Source organism: Monodelphis domestica, chromosome 6, assembly GCF_027887165.1.
Source record: "Monodelphis domestica isolate mMonDom1 chromosome 6, mMonDom1.pri, whole genome shotgun sequence".
Lineage (NCBI taxonomy): Eukaryota > Metazoa > Chordata > Mammalia > Didelphimorphia > Didelphidae > Monodelphis > Monodelphis domestica.
This window is the reverse complement of record NC_077232.1, coordinates 73,242,793-73,261,558: the sequence shown is the minus strand read 5'-3', so window position 1 is coordinate 73,261,558 and position 18,766 is coordinate 73,242,793. Positions and strand designations below refer to the sequence as shown.

The 18,766-nt window shown below is 40.4% G+C and overlaps 1 protein-coding gene across 6 annotated transcripts in view; it reads right to left on the bottom strand.

Moving 5' to 3' along the window:
• Nucleotides 1-2,881: 2,881 nt before the first annotated feature.
• Nucleotides 2,882-18,766, bottom strand: part of TMEM175 (transmembrane protein 175) — a 44,082-nt gene continuing 28,197 nt past the window's right edge. For all 6 annotated transcript variants that reach the window (XM_007496957.3, XM_007496960.3, XM_007496959.3 and 3 more), the window contains 4 exons: nt 18,185-18,349; nt 7,231-7,309; nt 5,307-5,445; nt 2,882-4,346 (listed from right to left, as the gene is read on the bottom strand). In XM_007496957.3, coding sequence (XP_007497019.1) covers nt 3,683-4,346; nt 5,307-5,445; nt 7,231-7,309; nt 18,185-18,349 — 1,047 coding nt within the window. In that variant the 3' untranslated portion in view covers nt 2,882-3,682. The remainder of the gene's footprint in view (nt 4,347-5,306; nt 5,446-7,230; nt 7,310-18,184; nt 18,350-18,766) is intronic.

Here is an 18,766-nt window from a genome sequence, read left to right as displayed (position 1 = left end):
TCCCTACACTGTTTGCTGTGGGAGTAACCTTCCCAAAGTATAATCTCCTGATGCTCTGATAGGTACCATTTGTAATTCTTCAATGACTATGCCCTTTTATCTCTTCTGTACTGGCAGTCACATGGTCTTGTGTTACAAGCATTACAATTCCTGGACGAGGGTTCAGGCCAATGTACTTTTACCAATGCAAGCTCTGGCCCCAAGCTCCATTGTAGCATCTGGAGCCCCAATTGAAGACGTTGGGTAAAGCTACCAAGAAATCTGCAGCCATCATCCTCCATTCATGAAAGGTAATGTGAAAAAATGGAGAGAAGAGAAGAGAGAGATTGTCTTCTCTCTCTTTGGGCTCTTCTGGCTTCCAATTCAGAGAGAGAAGATGCATGATGCCACATTCTATCTTCAGGTCATGAAGGAAGAGGACTCTGGTAAGAAGCCAACACGAGAGGAGTTGGCAGTCTCCATAATGCCTCCTTCTCTAGTTTACTATGCTAGAGTCCTTGGAGAATTTTTCCCTTAGGTGAGGTCTGGGACTCTCTCTCTTGGTTGAGCTAAGATACCTCCTTCAGAATGGAAGAGCTCTTTTATTCTGTATTGTGTGGTATATATTCTCCTATGTAAACTCTCTGATTTCTGTTTTGCTATCAACTTGGACCCTTCTTCCCCCCCCACCCCCCATTTGCTCTATTTGCTTATTATGAAACTGGTAATAGGAATGAAGGGAGTCAAGCCTTCTATGAAAAGCTTGTGGTCCTCCTTTCCCTATTAATGAAGAGTGACCAGAAGTTTGTCTTGAACATGAAAACTGCATCCCTTAGGTTAATAATATTTAACAGAGCAGATAGAGATAATTCTGGCCTGGTACTCCTCCCTCTGAGGAGAGCAGAGTGGGGACCTCTGCTCCTAACTCCCTGCTTCCTCTATTGGCAGGAATTAAAGTCTCCATTGGAAATGGGTGGTGGTGGTGGGTGGGAAGCAGAGAAGAGGTTAGAGATGTCTATTATTATTGTCTCCTTGTGAGTCATGCATGAAGCCATATGCTACATGTCAGGGTTTCCTTCAGGAGCACCGAGATCTGTCATCAAGGTTTTCAGTTGGTCAGAACTACAGTTTTATATGATAGAGTATGTGAAGTATGTGGTTTTAGGAATGAGATAGGCTCATGCCTGTTGAGTTTCCTTCCTATAGGGCAAAAGGCTCATTTCCCTTCTTTCAGCTTTCCCTTTTGTGGAAAAGAAAGCAGAGTTCTATTAGTACAGGAAAACAAGGCTATGGGAATGGTGGTGAAAGGGAAGGAAATAAGCATTTATTAACCTCCTGCTAAGTGCAGGACACTGTGCTAAGCATATTATGTTTGCCTCATGTGATTCTCAAAATAGCCTTAGGAGATGGGTACTATTATCGCCTCCATTTTATGATCTGTGACACAGCTAGTGACTAAGGCCAGGTTTGAACTGGCCCAGTGCTCTATCTACTTTAATGCCAAGAGTACAAAGACAGCAGCTACTTTTAGGAGGCTCCCACTCAAGGAGATGATGCCTAAAAACAGAGAGAAGCGGGGCTGACGAGTGCTCAATGAGCTTGATAATGTTGAAGGAGGGAAATATATATCCACGCTGCAGTGGTCTGCCATGAATGTCTTTTCCTTTTTCTCAGGACCCTTGAATGTGTTCTCCAAGAAGTCTACTTCACTACGCCTTTCTGTTCAGCATCTGGTGTTTGGTGGCCAAGAATATCAGAGCACTAGATGAAGGTAACTATGCCATACAAACGATGCCTTTCTTTCTCAGTTGGGGAAACCACAGAAAATAAGGGGCAGATAAAAGTCAAAGTATTAATTTGCTAATGAGATAAACATGTCTACTCCCTAACCCCTACTGTAAAAAAAATCTGATTAAATTGTGTGTGTGTGTGTGTGGCTTCAAATCAAGCCTGCCTAGCTCTTAACAACCTGGATGACTCCTCTGCCTCAGTTCAGTTTGCCTTATCATACTAGTAATGCCTACTCCTAGGGCCTCCCCTCTGAAACTTCCATCTGAGAAAGTAGTCACCCCAACCATGCTCTCTTTTAAACCAGGCTCCACTCATGGCTGCCTGGACTAGTTTATCTTGCTCCCGTGAGGGTATTCTTACTCACTCCCATCATTAGCTACCCTTTTTGGCATTATTTTTTCTCATTAGAACATAAGCTATTTAAAGTCAAGATTGTCTTTTTGCTTATATTTGCCTTCCTGATGCTTGGCAGAGTCTGGCACCTATTAAGTGCTTATTAATTGACAGCCTATCATCTCTCTTCTCTCTTTCTCCCTCTCCCTCCTTCTCAACACTTGCTTGGTTAAAGACTGACCACACTCATGGTGGCCTTTAAAAAACTACCTCTGCCAAGCGGCTCTAGAGGAAGTCAGTGGTTCCAGGGAGTAGAGACATTATGGGCAGAGCGGCTCGGTGAAGTGGGACCCTACTAGAGGGCAGCAGGACAGGTTAACGATTTGCCAGGAACGCTGAGGGCTCATGAACTCCCTCTGATTCTTACAGAATTCTAGGTCATCCCAGCGAGGTCTCCTGCGCTCTTCACTGCGCTACTCCCTACTCAACAACTATTGTCCATTGATACCCCCACTGCACGGTCTTTTGCTGCCAATGGTGCTTTCTCTCTCCTCCATGGCCTCTCCGTACACTGCAGCATGCTTTACCATCCACACAGCTCCACTACACGACCCCTAACTGAATTTTATATGAGCAAAGTACAAACAGTAATTAACATGTCTGAGAATGCTGGGAATGAGCTATTTCAGGTTATGCAACGGTAATGTGAAAAAGTTGGAGTTGGTCAAGTTCTAAGCTGTTATCCTGGTATCAAGACTAAAAAAAGCTCAAGGATATGTTACCATTAAACTTAGTTTTATTCACCAACAAAGTCTGATGTGATACAAGCAGCAAAGAGAACTTTTAAGATAGTGAATCACGATACGAAATTACACACTGTCTTCTTCAGAAGGACTTAAAAAACCCTAAGGATTACCAAACCACAGCTGCGGGTTTTCATTTCAGAGACTTCTCAGTGGCATATGACATATGGGGAAGAAAGACAGTCTACACCCCAATAGGAACCTGTTACGGGGAAGGACATTTCTTTCCCGACTGTTGAACGCAGTCTTTGGAATGTTCAGACCTGTTTTCAGGGCCTACAAACTTCACGATGACAGTGATACTGCTGGACGGGTTACGATACAGAGAACAGGATAGAGGCTGTGGGGGACCTCTGCGTATTTTGGGAAGGAGTGGGGGAGGCACTCAACATGCTACTTGAAGGGGAAGAGAATTCAGGTGGGTCTAACTGTACTTCACCTGGAAGGGAGTAGAGCTAGAAACAGGTGGTCCATGTAACCTCCTGCAACTCCCTCCAGAAGGGGTGCCGAAGGGGAACACTATGTCCACCATTCCACTTCATCCTGCTGGGAGAAGCACTAGCTTCTAGTCACTAAGGAAAACTTTTGATTTTCCCCACAATTGCCATTCTCTGGGTCTCCCAAAGAGCAACAGAATGGCTTTGGGGCCACCACCCAGAGCAACATGACCACAAAGAATGGACAAGTAACAAGCGATTGACTTTTGAGCACAGATACTACGGAGACCAAAGCTCCCAGAAAAGCCTCATGTGGCTAGCCTTCAGTGGAGGTCTGAGTTAGGACAGTATTTCAGCTGTACATAATCTTGTTTCCTCGTCTTCTAACATGGTCTCCTCTGGTCTGGCCAGAGTGGTCACTGACCTTAAGATAGCCAGTGTAATTCGGACAAGTATGCGCAGGAGGAGAAAAGCAAAAGGGACAATGATCTGCATGAGGTGGAAGATGGTCGTGCTAAATTCACTCAGGAAGCAGGTGGAAGAGAAGGCCACAAGGCTGACACAGGGGTAGAGGGCGAGTTTGGCAAACATGAAAGCATGTTCCTTCCCCCCATACCTGGCAAATGGGTGCAGGGTCTCCTGCTCATTTAGTAAGGCTGTACTCCAGATAGCAAACTGGAAGATGCCAGCAAAAAACGTGATGACACAGCTGACGCGGATGCTCTCAATTTCACTGTGGGATTGCTGGGCAAATTCCGTGGTTTGCTGATAGGCAAGTGGGAGCCCACCAATGAAGGCCAAGGAGAAGGTATTCAGAAGGCCCATGAACTGGGTTGTTTTTCTCACATGAAGGAAGAGGGAGTGGTGGACGAACCAGAGGAGCCCAATGGTCACAAAGGAGCCAAAATAGGCCAGGAAGTTTGGTCCATATTCTCTCAGAGCTTCAATAAGGTTGCCATGAAACTTTTCTTGAACTTCTTTGGCATCAGGAACATTGTCCTCGCTGTTGACATTTAAAAATAAAATGGTCATTTTCTATAAAGAACCTCATAAAATTTGCCTGAGGAGTGTCAGGATCCAAAGGCCTCCCAAGTGGACTCAAGGATCCAGGGTTGACAGGCCCCAGATGATTTAGTCTCTTTCCTCTCCTTTATTCTGATCACTGACATCACTAGCCTGTGGTCTTGTCTGCATTTAAGTTTCCCCTCAGCCCTGCTGTCACTGGGTAGTTTGGCTCTTTGAGAGCCACCAGTGACCCTCTTTCTACTGTCCATGGTCAGAGTTCTATGATTACACTGAATTTGAAACTGGCTTCTGTATTAGGGATCTAGAATGAGATTTTATACCACATATCCTTCTTTGTGCTTGCCAGAGACCTGGGGCCCATCTGACTGACTGCAAGCCCTCTATTTCAAAGCCTCCCTTTTCAAGCCAGAAAACTCTGCCATATTTAATTGTTTCTCTTAGGAAAATGCCTACTGTGTCCAAAAGACTAGAGGGCAAAGATTTCCAAGCTGTGCAGAGGGCTGGACTAGGTGATCTCTGAAGTTCCTGCTGCCTTTGAGATTCTGTGAATCTGCTTTCATGCAACAATCCTGGCCTTCCCAAGGGTGTATCAAGAAACTAAAGATGAACAGATTCATTAGTGATGTTTGTTTAGCTGAGGTTTAATGATAGGCCATCAGTAATTACTGATCTATGCAGTCTGTCTGGGTTTCACAACAATGTGTATGTCTTACCAGTTTTGCTTTTTTTCTATCTGGATACCAAGATCTTTGACATTATTCTGTGCTCAAGTTATAACCAAAGAATAGGGCAAATTTTAAACTGCTTTAATGTAATCAGGGTAACCAAGGCCACCCTGTTATCTTTACATATGTCCCAGCTACCATGTGTAAAAATAGAAACCTCACTCAGTATTTACAGAAGCTTAAGAGCTCTGTTAGGCAGGAGAAAGCCTCACCAAATGTCCAGGATGAGGAGGGTCGCTACAATGGCATACACACCGTCGCTGAAGGCCTCCACTCGCTCTTTACTCAGGGGTTCATGGATGTTAAAAGTAAAAAACTCTAAGCTCTGAGGCTGCTCTTCTGGTTTGGTACCTGTCAGTGCACAAAGCAGGGGGCTAAGTCATGGGCATCAGTCCAAGCTGAGTGTACAACCTTGCAGCAAAACAGTCTCTTTCCCATCTCACCCTGCCTGAAACTGTGATTTCTTGCTTCTATGCTTTCCAGTGTCCAGATGTGTAATAAATCCTGGGGCTTAGGTTACTTTTAACTCATGCACAAAATAACTCACTTTAATATATTTTAAGGCTGACAACAAGCTTTTCTCATCACAAACTTCCGGGGTCAAGTCTATTTTATAAGTGAAGAAATTGAGACTCCCTAAAGATTAATATATTAGCTGATGGTAGTGCTGTTGGGGCTAGGATTTGAAACAAGGCTTATCTTTGTCTGGTGCTTTTTTTTTTTTGCTATAACATCTTTTTTAAGATTGATGGGTATCCTCCATTGGTGTGGAATTATTCTCTGATCTGAGAGTTGAGGAGTAAAAAAGTTGGGTGTGTGGTAATAGTTAAGTGAGCATATGGCTATAATGCAGTGGTATGCTGGTACAAGTTTAACAATCAGCTTTTGGGGGGTGGGGTGAGAATATATGTTTGACATACTTTAATTTTAATCTACAATATTAACATTTTCTCTACCGTATTAAGACTAGAATATCAACAGAGCAATAAATCACCTCCTGGTTTGTAGGATGATTTCTATAGAATGCAAGTGTATGCTTACCCTAACTATAGACTTTCCTAAGCCTATTTTGAACTAGCTCTAGTTTATCCCTGGCTAGCCTCAGTAGGCACTTATTAATAAGCATCTTTTCATAAAAGTGAGGCCCTGCTTTTTTCAAAAAAGGGTGTCCTGCTACCTTAACTCTCTCTGCTCAAGATAAATCTCAGTAATGGTACAGCCCTGGGCCTGGAGAGAAAGCCTGCAGGCTCTCAGGTGAGGCCCTGGGGACTCTGTTTTTCCATTGGGACACTGAGCAGTGCTTGTTAAACAGGTACAACGTTCCTTCAGTGGCAATTTAACAACCCCCAGCTCCATGCCAAGTGGCCAGGAACAATCTTTATCATATCAGAATCCATAACAATCCCAATCTCTTTGGTGAATCGTGTGCCTCAGAATGGTCAGCACTTTCAGAAGATCTCAGTGTGAACCCCATCTGTTCTCAAAAAGCTACAGAGAGCAGGAGGAATGAGTAACATTTTGGAGATCTGACATGTAAAGTGCTTTGTCCCATCGTGTGAATTCTTATTTAAAAAGGGGGCAAGTGAGGCACAGAGAAGCTGGGTCTCACAGGTAGTCAGGAGCTGACCCAGGGCTCAGCACATGTGTGTACAACAGTAGACTTTACAACACTGCACCGTGGGTCAGAAGACCTGAGCTTTGAATCCTTGCACACAAAGCTGCAGTAATGATCAAATGAGATGATGGACGGCAAGCACTTGGAATGGCAAAACAAGATGCAAACCTAGAAGTAGGGGCAATTGAGGTAGAGGAGGAAGAGTGATGGAGTGCATGTAGTAAGAATCCTAGCCCCACTACAGTCTCCTGATCTGTAAAATGGGGATGATAATCCCTGCCTCCATCCTTTCCAGTCCTGCTCAAATAGCCCAATGAAATAACTTGCAGAAAGCACTTTGTAAACTGTTCAATGCTTTATAAACATGAATTATTTTTTATTATTAGTATCATAACCATTATTTCCACAGGAGGTACCTTGCCTCAGTCAGAAAGAAGGGCTTGGCTGCAAAGAACATGCAGAGGCAAGGATTACCTGCTGTCATTGCAATCAGTGTCTTACCCTGAGCCAAGGTTACCTACCAACAAGTTTGTCTCTGCACCACCCGATGAAATTATTGATGTAGGGGAGGAAGATGACAAGGCCAAGAAGAAGATAAGACTGGAAAAGTAAATAAAAAACATTAGCTTTATGTTTTCATTTCTGATAATGTCTTAACATAGCATTTGTGCCTTAATTCAACCATGTTACACAACCCCCCTTCTATCCAAATACAGACATTATTTAAAGCAATCAATGAATCAGTCATTGTGAAGTACAAACACATTTGTCTAGGGATTGTTTGGGTAGGATCTAGCTGAGTACAGATTCTACAGCAATCATGCACCTCAGATTCATTCCTCAGTTGCTCTGATATGTGAAAAGAGGGTCAGGCCTGAGGAGACCCTCTGAGTTTTTCACTGTATGGGATTTCCTAGAACCATGGAATATGAGGGCTGGAGGGGACCTTGGAAAAGGACCAATAGGCCTAAGTCCTTTTTAAAAACTGATGTAGAAACAGAGGCCTAGAGGGAAATTATTTACCATGTAACTAGTCAGTAGTAGACTTGGAACTAGAAATCAGACTTCCTGATCTTTAACCTCAGAGTTTTTTCTACTACACTGCTATTTTTATTTAAATTGTTTTTGGAGAAAAGTGTCCCTCTATGTTATGTGCCATCTACCAATACTGCTCTGATGAAGAGTTATGGAAGCCTGAGGCTGGGGTACCCAGCTCTCCTTATTACTGGGTAAGGTATCATTGAGTAGTGGAAAGAATGCTAGCATCAGGAGACCTGGCTTTTGATCTCATTAAATAAAAAAAGATAAACATTTGCAGGTGTGTGTGTGTGTGTTTGTTGGTGTGTTTGTCAAACACACACATTTAAAACTCTAACCTTCTGTCTTAGAACTAATATTGGTTCTAAGGAAGAAGAGTGGTAAGAGCTAGGCAATCGAGGTTAAGTGACTTGCCCAGGGTCACACAGCTAGGAAGTGTCCGAGGCCGGATCTGACCGAAGGACCTTCCTTCTCTAATCCTATCTATATTCCACATGCCTGCCAAAATGATATTTCTAAAGTTGAGGTCTGGCTGTGCCATTCCCCTGCTCAATAAACTAGTGATTCTCTTAGAATCCCTTCTTTCCTTCAAAGCCCAACTCAAATGCTACCTCCTCCACAAAACCTTTCTTAATCCCCTCAGTTTTACTTGTAAAATGTGTGTCTGTGTGTGCATGTGCACGCACATTTGTTGCCCTTGATAAAATGTAAGTTGTTTGCTCTCTGTAGGTCTTTGTCTCCCTAACACAGAGCAGTCTCATGGTTATTGCCGTCTTAGTTCTGAACATCATTACTTCCCTTAAGATGCTGCCCAATATTGCCTTAGTATTTTTGGCTGCTCTGTCATACTCTTAAAAGCCCCCAAATCTTTCCAGACAGATGACCTAGTCACTCTATCATCTTACACTTTAAGTAGATGACTTTTTAAAATTCAACCACAAGATGTTGCATTTATTCCTAGGGATTGCTAGAAAAATGCTGAGTTCAGATGCTCTTTCTGGATGGGGCAAATGCAAATCATAATGGATGTTTTGGGGAAAGCCCTCAAGGTCCTATCTGGTCTATCTGAGTGGGTCCCCAAATAATACATGGTCTGTGTTGGGAGTTCATTTGGGATCTTTGATATTTTGGGGCCTGGGTTTTCTGCACTAGCTATAAAGCTGCCCACATTTCATGTTTGAAAATTAATAGCCATTATATAGAAATGTTTTGCATGATTTCAATGTATAACTGATATCATATTTCTTGCTTTTTTCAATGGGGAGGGGAAGGGTGGGAGAGAGGGAAAGAATCTGGAACTCAAGATGTAAAAAAAATACAAAAAATAAAGAACAAATTTACTTTTTACAAAAAGGAAATTAGGAGCCATTATGACTGCTTGTTATTGGAGGGCTGAATAGTAACATCATATAACATGTACTTGTCCATGACCATTGTATTTAGTATAATCTGCATGTAACTCTGCTATCTCTAATACCATGGGTGATGTATAGAAGATGAACTTGCAGGCATGAAGTATTCCCACAGACTGTGCCCTGGCAGCTTTCAAAAAGTCTGATTCTATGGAAATAAGTCTTGATCAACGACACATGTAAGACCCAATGGAACTGTGCATTGGCTATGGGAGGGGGTTGGGAGGAGAGGAGAGAAAGAACATGAATCATTTAACCAAGGAAAAATATTCAAAATTAATTAATTAAATAAAAGAATTTTTAAGAATAAAAAAAAAAGTCAGATTCTCCTACTTCTCACTGTGATGTATGGAGGTAGCCCTGGGTTCTCAAAGGTCATACCATAGAGTATATACTCTAGAAGAGCTTCTACCAAGTTTTCTAAGGATCAGCCTAGCTGCAGAGCTGCAGAGAGGCTCATCCTCAACAGACTGGCCTGTGGAATGGTTGCTGTGGCGGTCCATAAAACAAAGAAAAATATCCTGTGTGAGCCTCTATAACTTCTGCAGGGATGGCAGCTGGAAAAGAAAGCACAATGTGCTAAGAATTATACCTCTGTGGACACTGACCTTGTGAAATCCTTTTCTGGTAACCTGTGAGGGAACATACTACTAGAGGAACTGAATTGTATTAACCTTGATTCTTGCTATAATGAAATCAGTACACAAAAAGAAGTTGTAGCTCAAAGAGTGAAGGCTTACAGTTTCTCTTTGGACACATGAATGAAGGATTGGTCAGAAAGGATTTAAACATGAGTCTGGAGGAGGCAGGAAACATCATCTATGGAGATATTTGATATTTGTATTGCATCTTGTGTTGTGCTTATGAAAAGCATCCACAAAAATATCATCAGAGATACCAACATCTGTTTCAGAAGATGAGAAGGTAGACAAATTCTATAGAGACAGTTAGGTTGCTCAGTGGATAGAGAGCCAGGCCCGGAGATGAGAGGATTCAAATCTGGCCTCAGACACTTCCTAGCTATGTGACTATGGGCAAGCCACTTAAATCCCAATGCCTAGCCCTTACCACTCTTTGGCCTTAGAACCAACACTTAGTAGGATTCTAAGACAGAAAGTAAGGTGTTAAAAAAAAAAGAAATTCTATGAAGAACTAATGCAATATTTCAAATTAAATTAATATATACTTTGATACTTGATGACTTCAATGAAGAGGTGGGCAAAAAGAAGGAAAGTAAAAAACATGTTGGATAAATCAAGTTTGGAAGTAAGAAAGAGACCCAAGATTCATAGACAACACAGAAACCTCACACTTCTGTATCATGAATACTTTTGTCAAAAAGAATTGAGAGGCATTTTCTTTTTACAGTGGGCATTAAACAATAAACAACAACTGGAATTTTTTACATTTTAACAGAAAATGACTTGTTCCAGATGTGATGTGAGAATCATTCCCAATTCTACTGTTTGTGTACGATTGACTTGTTAGAATAAAGATAAAAATTAATATAAAATTAGAAGTATAAAAAGAGGGAAATGATGTGCCCTACAATTAAAATTCCAAATGGATTTAAATAAATCAGTGATAATGATAGATAAATGAGAAATCAGTCAAAAGGGTTTTGACACAAATTATAATCACTTCCTTTAAAAATTTAAATGATGTAAATATATTTTAATAGCAAAAGAGCCTGGAAATGCTTAGCACTGAAATATTTCATATTACTAAGAACAGAGAGATGATGGCTAATGGTTATAATAGTTTGTTAAATGAGAGAGGATGGTAGAAGATTATGAGCAGTATTACCTCATAAAACTAACTAGCAGTAGAAAACACATTTTTGAAAGGCTTGGAGAGAGATCCAAAATCATTCGGAGGACATTAAAGAGTGACACTAGAATGATGACATCACACATGAAAAACAGAAAATATCTGTGAAGATTTTCAAAGTATTTTTTTTCATTGTTTAGGACAGTGGTGCTACCACACTTTGCCTTTGATATCACCAGCCTGGTTGTACTGCATGTGGAAGCTGAAAGAGTACTGAAAACAAGAGAATTGAAGAAAACGGGAAGAGTAGATGACTATTGGAAGACCATTTCTTTGTGCAGGATGTAACAATTTTTTAATGATGATGATAAATTGATTCTCAAGAGAAGGGAAAGAAGAGAGGAATTCAAGGTTGTGGAAAAATCATTTTTACTATAAAGCCAACTAAATTATTTTTTAAAACTACTGACTCATGTTCCTATTTTCCCATCTCTTCAAAATTTGTATAAATGCAATCACACATGCATTTTGCACATTATTGATGAAGGTATGCAAAAAGGCTTTCACAAGATACTTTACAGTAGATTTTATTCTATGGGACAAAATATATGCCCTTTTAAAGGTCTTCCATCAAGGTGTTTCCCATGCATATGTCAAAATCATGCAAAATTTCTTGAAAAACATAACAGAAAAAACTTAACACCATTCTTATTATTAATATCATGGAGATGCATGCTCACCAAATAGATCTGCCTCTGTCATGGAAGATGTTCAGCAGAGAATCCAAACAGAAGAGGGATTTCTTATGGATGATGAGGTCTCCCAGATGTTCCAATTTGTGGATGGCATTGTGCTGATTGCATTAAGCCTAGAACACTGTAGAGTCACTTACATGAAATCCAAAATCATTCAAAAGAATTCCAAGTGGATGAAAAATTGCTACTATCTAGGCTCTGATGTAATTGGATAGATATAACTGATTCATAAGATGATATGCTGTGGATTAGACACTTCAAATGGACAATGAGTTGGGCTCCAAAATGAATGGGAGTAAGAGAGTGTGATGGATTACTTTTGGTAAACCAGGGAGTTCTATTAATGATGCCAAAATTCTCTCTGAAATAAAGGCCCATCTTATTTTTTTTAAACACCAATATCTTTCCAGTGATAATCTATGGCTGTGAGTCATGGAAAGTCTTGTCTTTAAAGAAATGAAGTTGAGGGTTGCTTGTTAAAGGGCAATGGAGAGATACATTGTACATATAATTAGGTTACAACACAGTATACATGAGTAACTGAATGGGAGAATCAGTGAAAATGATGTAATCAGAGAAATATAGGAACAAAAAAAAACATGGGCTGGATATGTAATGACTGTTAAGAAATAATGAATGGATGGGCATTTGTTCCCTTGGTGTAACATACAATATTAAAAAAAATAGGCTTTGCTATAATTTGAGTGGTTCTTCTTCCACACAACAAAGGCAGACTAATGCAGAGATAAGGACAAAAAGTTCACAAGATGGACAGGCATTAATGGAAGGAATATCCACGTGGACAAAATTATAGTTCCATTGAAGTATTAAAGTAATTTGCTGAGGTGAGCATTAACAGGCATATGAGTCTTGGCCATTGGTAGCCAGTTTTGCCTTTCTTTTTCTCTGTCTTGGATTTTTTTCTAGTCTTTTTTTTTTGCTACAGTTTTCTCTGAGCCTCAGGATAATTTGCATGATCTGCAGCTAGTCAACAGGGAGGCTAAGAGTAGTTAGAAGAGGAAATAGAAAAGCGTGAGAATTTTTTTCTCTAGCCCCTAAAGGATTTAGTGGGAGGTACTGACCATGAAGGAGGTGCTATGCCTGCAATCTGATGCAAAGAGAAGAAAATTAAGTTGCTTTATTTCAGTTAGGAATAAGACACCACAGGTTGAGATCTCAAGTCAGAAATCTTCATAAAAAGGCTTTTGTTCATAGGGTGGGGCTATGAGTCTGACTAACAAAAGCACTAGAAAGTTTCCCATTTTGACCAGCACAGAGTTCCTTTTAGACTACATAGCATGAAGAAAGAAAGAAAGGCATAGTGAGATAGGTAGATCCTAGGTTCTGGGGGTTGTTGTAAAGGGTTATTGACCCTTATTAGTTACTGGTATATTGATGATATCAATAGTTATGTCAGGTGTGAACAGGTTCTCAAATTTGACCATTGGAAAAAATATAGTTACCAGGCAATTGTAGAAAAATCTTTTTTAGGCCAATTATCAAAAAAACTTATTTATTGTAACTATTAAATAATTATATAAGGGGAAAGTAAAAGGAAGTAAAGGAAAGTATGTATGTATAAAGGATTCCCTATTAACTAATAATTCTATATAAGTTTCCCACCAAATCTTTCCCTCAAGGGAATTCTTCGATAATTACCAAATGGCAATCCTTAGATCTACACTAACTAAATTATAATTCTATCTTACCAAACCTATTTCCAAAAACAAAATATTAACATAATATTATAGAGATCCTCCTTTTTCTCCAGTCAAAGATCAACTCTGATAATCTGAATTAGAAGTTGTTTTCTCCAAGCAGGTGGGCCCAGAGGAACTCTAAATAGCAGCTCAGTAAGCTCTCCTGTTCTCTGATCCAAACAGCTCTTCAATTTTAGATCATATTTAGATATTGTCAATCTTCCACAAACTCTCCAAGGTTTCTTTGAGAGGGAAGTTAGGAATAACCATCCTCTCAGTTTCTCTCCCAGAAGAAGTGGAGCTGCTGTTACTCAACCTATGTCCTCAAGGCACCCTCCAAAATTCTCTATCTTTGACCTCATCAGGGTTCCATAGAAATCTCTTAAAACATCCTAGTACCTCAAATCTCTTCTTTAAACTATCTGTCTACACTGCATTTCTAACTAAGCTAATTATCCCTACATCAAAATTATCATTACAGGGTATAAATTCCAAAGAGTCCAGAGAATGGATGGATAACATTGAATGGCCTAATATTTTTCCAGGGAAGGTGATCCAAGAGGGATGGGAAATTTTTGAGAATAAAATTTGAAGGTCTAAGTAGATATTATTATGAAGAGGAGGGAAAAGAGTCGAGTCTAAAGAGAAAAATGGTTACCCGAGGAACTTTTCAACCAATTCAGATTTTTAAAAAGAAGATGGAAACAAGGACAGGTAAATGAGGATGAATACAAAAGGGTGGTAACATGGTCCTATAAGAATAGCGTCAGGAGCATTGGAGCTCAGAATGAGTTGAGGCTGGTGATAACAGCAAAAGGAAGAACTTTTTCTTTTTTTTAAAGGCTCCATTGGGGCCAAAGACCATGAAAAAAGAGGTCGGACCACTACTGATTTACGCTGGAAAGAACTCTGATAATGGCCAATGATAAGAAGGGTCTACACCCTTGTTTTGCTCCTATTTTCTAGAAAGAATGATCTTTGGACACAATAGCAATTACTATTAAGAAATAAAAATCAAAGAGAAGTGAAAAGATATAAGACTACATCCAACTGTCACTGGTGAGTTCAAGTTCCTAGATCAGTATTTTTCAAAGCACTCTCCATATATCACCTCACTTGATCCTCACAAAAACTGTGAGGCTGGTGTTATTGCCTAAAGCAAAGAGAGGTCAAGTGATTTATTTAGGCTCCCTACTAAAGTTATATAAGGCAGGATTCCAACTCAGGGTTTCCTAGGTCCAGATACACTGCTCTATCCCTTATGCAAAAGTGCCTCTCCAAAGGACATACTATGGCAGTGATGGTAAACCTATGGCACAGATTCCAAAGATAGCACACAGAGCATTCTCTGTAGGCATGTAGCTCTGCCCCCTCCAGCCCCCCCCCCCCAAAGTTTATTACTAGAAAGGTAGAAGAACTTGGGTGGAGCTGCTTCCCTTTTCCTCTCCACCATGTCTCATGACATTTTTTCATATCCCCCACTCCTCTGCCCAGTAGCCCAATGGGAGCACACAGTGGGTAAGGTGGGCAGCTCACAGGTGGCAGAGCTAGAGGGGAACAGAGTATTCGGGTCACTCCCCTCTTCCTCTATACGCTTGGTGAGGACATTCCTTCCTTCACCAGGCCTTCTGCCCAGCAGACGAATGGGAGTGATTCCTCCCTCTCTTGTGTGGGGTAATGGGAGGGGTTGGGCATGCCTGGCACTTGGTGGTGGTGGGGAGGGCCATGGGCATGTGGTCTCTGGGGGGGGGCATGGAACTTAGTCTGGAGGGTGGGGTGGCAGGGCCTGGCACTCTATTTTTAAAAGGTTTGCTATCACTGTCCTACTGAAAGACCTGGCAGATGCCCACCAATGGGTGAGCTTCTGGTGGTGGATCTTTTAAAAATCTCTGAGAATGGGAGAAGTGCCTCAGAACTGGAGAAGGGTTAATTTTCTAATTTTCAAAAAAGTGAGTAGAGTCAAACCAAGAGACCAATGGCTAGTCTGCTTTGGGGCAAAATTCTGGAACAAAGGAAGGTCTGTGAGTATTAAGAAGGCAAGAAATGATTACTAAAAGCTAGCACACGAAGGAAGGCATATATTGGAAAGTTACTTTGACATAAAAACAAAAGATATCAATAATTTTTTAGATGGCAAAAAAAAAAGGGCCAGCATGGTTTCATCAAGAAGTTAGGCTGGACTAAACTAATTATTTTCAACAAAAAAATGCTGTAAATATGAAAATCATTTGACAAAATCATGTTATATTGTGGAGGAGATAGAGACATGGACTAGATAATAGTATGGTCAGGTGGATTTGGACCTAGTTGAACAATTGGATGCAAAGAGTAGTCATTAAGGGCTCAATATCAACTTGGACCTAAGTTTTCTAGTTTAATCATCAAAGGATTCGTCCTCGGTATTGTGCTAGTCAACATGTTTACCGGCATCTAAAAAAAGATCATATACTTGAGCTAGAAAGATCACTACAACTCACTGAATTCAGTCCTCTCATTTTATATATGAGGAAACTGAGTTACCCAAGGTCACTCAGGTAATAAGTGTTAGAGCTGAGATTATAACTTGCTTCCCTCGACTGTCTATTCAATGTTCTCTCCACAGCACCAGCAATAGAAACATTATCAGACTTGCTGATGACACAGGCTGGGAGTGATACCTAATATGCTTGACAATATTATAAGGATCCAGAAAGATCTTGATATGATAGAACACTGGACTGAATAATAATCAACCATGTCTATACAGCAATATTTGCAAATACTTGCAGGGTGGATCATATAAGTATTATTATCATTTCTATTTTACAGATGAAGAAACAGATTTTGAGAGATTAAGTGACCTGTCAGTGGTCACACAGTAAGTGTCTGAGATAGGATTTGAACCCAAATCTCCTAATTATGCTATATATCATTTCCCTAAATGAAATAAGATAAAATTTAAAAGGGAAACATGTCAAGTTCTATACATAGGTCCAATAAATGAGCTTTACAAGACAGGAGTCATCTAGATAACAGTTCTTATGAAAAAGACTGGGGGTTTTCCTGGATTACTAGGTTAATATCAGATGAAATAACATATGCAAAGCACTCTGACTTTTTAAAAAATTTAAATAACCCTTACCTTTTATCTTAGAATCAATTCTAAGTAATGGTTTTAAGGCAGAAGAGCAGCAAAGGCTAGGCAATGGGGGTTAAGTAACTTGCCCAGGGTCACACAGGCAGGAAGTGTCTGGGGCCAGATATGAACCTAGGGCCTACCATCTCTAGGCCTGGCTCTTTATCCACAGAGCCACGGAGCTTCCCCTTCATTCTGTCACATTTAAAGTGCTCTATAAAAGCTAGCTCTCATTATTACTGATTGGCATCAACATTGTGATTTGGTAGCTGAAAACACTAGTACTATCTCAGGCTGTTCTGAGAGAAGCACCAGAATTGGGATGAATTTCAGTTCTTTTGTACCCTGCCTTGATCAGACCACCTCTGAAGCAATAGGCTCTGGCCTGGGCATTGTGTTTAAGGAAGAAATCATAGAATCATGGAATTCTCAGGCCATGAAGGCCTGAGAGACCTTTGGGCCATATGGTTCAACTTGTGCACGAAACATCAATTCCTCCATCCTCCTCTGAAGAATGGTCTTTTAGTTTCTGCTTAAAATGTCAAGTGAAGGTGAACTCACTACTTCCTAGAGGCAACCTATTCCATTTGAAATAACACTCAGAGTTAGGAAGTTTGTCTTGACATCAAGTCCCAATTTGCCCCTCTGCAACTTCCAGTATTATGGCATCCAAGAACTTGAGAACATATCATCTCAGGATCAGTGAGAAGAATAAGTTTGTTTAGCCTAGAAAATAAGACTAGGGGTGGTGGTGGTGTGGTGTTGGTGGATATAACAGGAATCTCTATGTATCACATACTCAAAAGGCAGAAATAAAAGCAATTGGTGGAAATTATAAATAGGCAGATTTAGGCTTGGCATGAGAAAAACTATACAAACTGGAATTTAAGCTTCTTGAGGGTAAGGGTTTTTATCTCTGTGTTCTCAATATTTAGCACAGTCCTTGTACATAGAAGGTGCTTAACAGATATATGTGGAACTGAAATTAGACCACAAAATGTATTGGGCTGTGTTGACAAATAGTGGATTCCCTCTAAAGAGGGTCTTCATAATCCAGATAACCACTTGTCAAGAATGTCATAAAATGGATTCTTGGGCAGATAAAGGGAGAACTAGATGGTTACTGAGAACTTCCAACTCTCTGAATCAGGATTTCTGTGAAAGGGTAACATCTTATCTAATTTTGTAACATGACTGATACAAAGAAAATCCAGCTGAAAAGTTAAATTCATTTGCCATGGGGTTAACATTTTCCATTAGACATGCTTACACTTTTTATATATTTTGCATTTTTGTTTGAGTCTTATTAAACACCTCTTATTTTGAGACATATACTTCTGATGAAAAACTGTGGCTAGGGGAATAGCATCATGAAGACTTTAATGACTTGCGGTTTCATGGGTGTAGTCAGTCTCACTGATGTAGTCTGCCGCACTGTCAGGACTTAGGAGACAACCTTTGGGAGTTTCTATGGGTTAAGAATCCATCCCTTTGTAGACAACTTAATGATAAGTCTCCTTAAGCTTAACTAGTCTCTTCTTTAAATGATAGTCTGTTGCTAGGCCCACATTTGAAATATTTCCATATTGGTAGGATCTGCCCACGCTTGTGCACCACTAGCATGAACCTTTGAGAACCTAGGGGCTTCTTCAACTGGTGACTTTCCTGGAAGGTGAATAACTTACCACAGGGAAAAAGAAAAAGGAGAAAATGGCAGCAAAAAAGCACAAAGCTGGTCCTCTGAGTATAATATTTAAGATGTGCTGCTTGTAGAAGGCCTTGTTCTCAGACTGCTGGATCTGGCGATTCAGTAAGTATGGGTAATGGAATCCATAGGTCACAATTGCTGCCTGTGAAAGAGGAGAAATCAGTATCAGCATATGTAAATGGCACACATAGCAACCTCAGAAGCTGTATGATACACACAAAGTGAGAAAAAGAAAGACAGGTTGAACTGGCTCCCTGGACATGAAGCTGGGTTAAGGGCCAGCCTCTTATAAGGAAAAATATTATCTTCTGAAGAGATGGCCAGCACTATTGGAGTGACTGATAGGAAAATGCCTCTTAATAGGATGGAAGAAACCCTTGATGGGGTTCTTGATGCACTAGTTCATTTACTTAGGAAGGCTTCTAGGTCAGAGTATTCAGCAAAAGCATGCCTTTTGTCTAAGGGCCAGTCTAGTCAAGTCTGGAAAGGTTCATCACCAGAATGCTGGTCTCCAGCATTGGCCACAGCAAGTCATGAAATTATGTGCTAAATTCTAAAG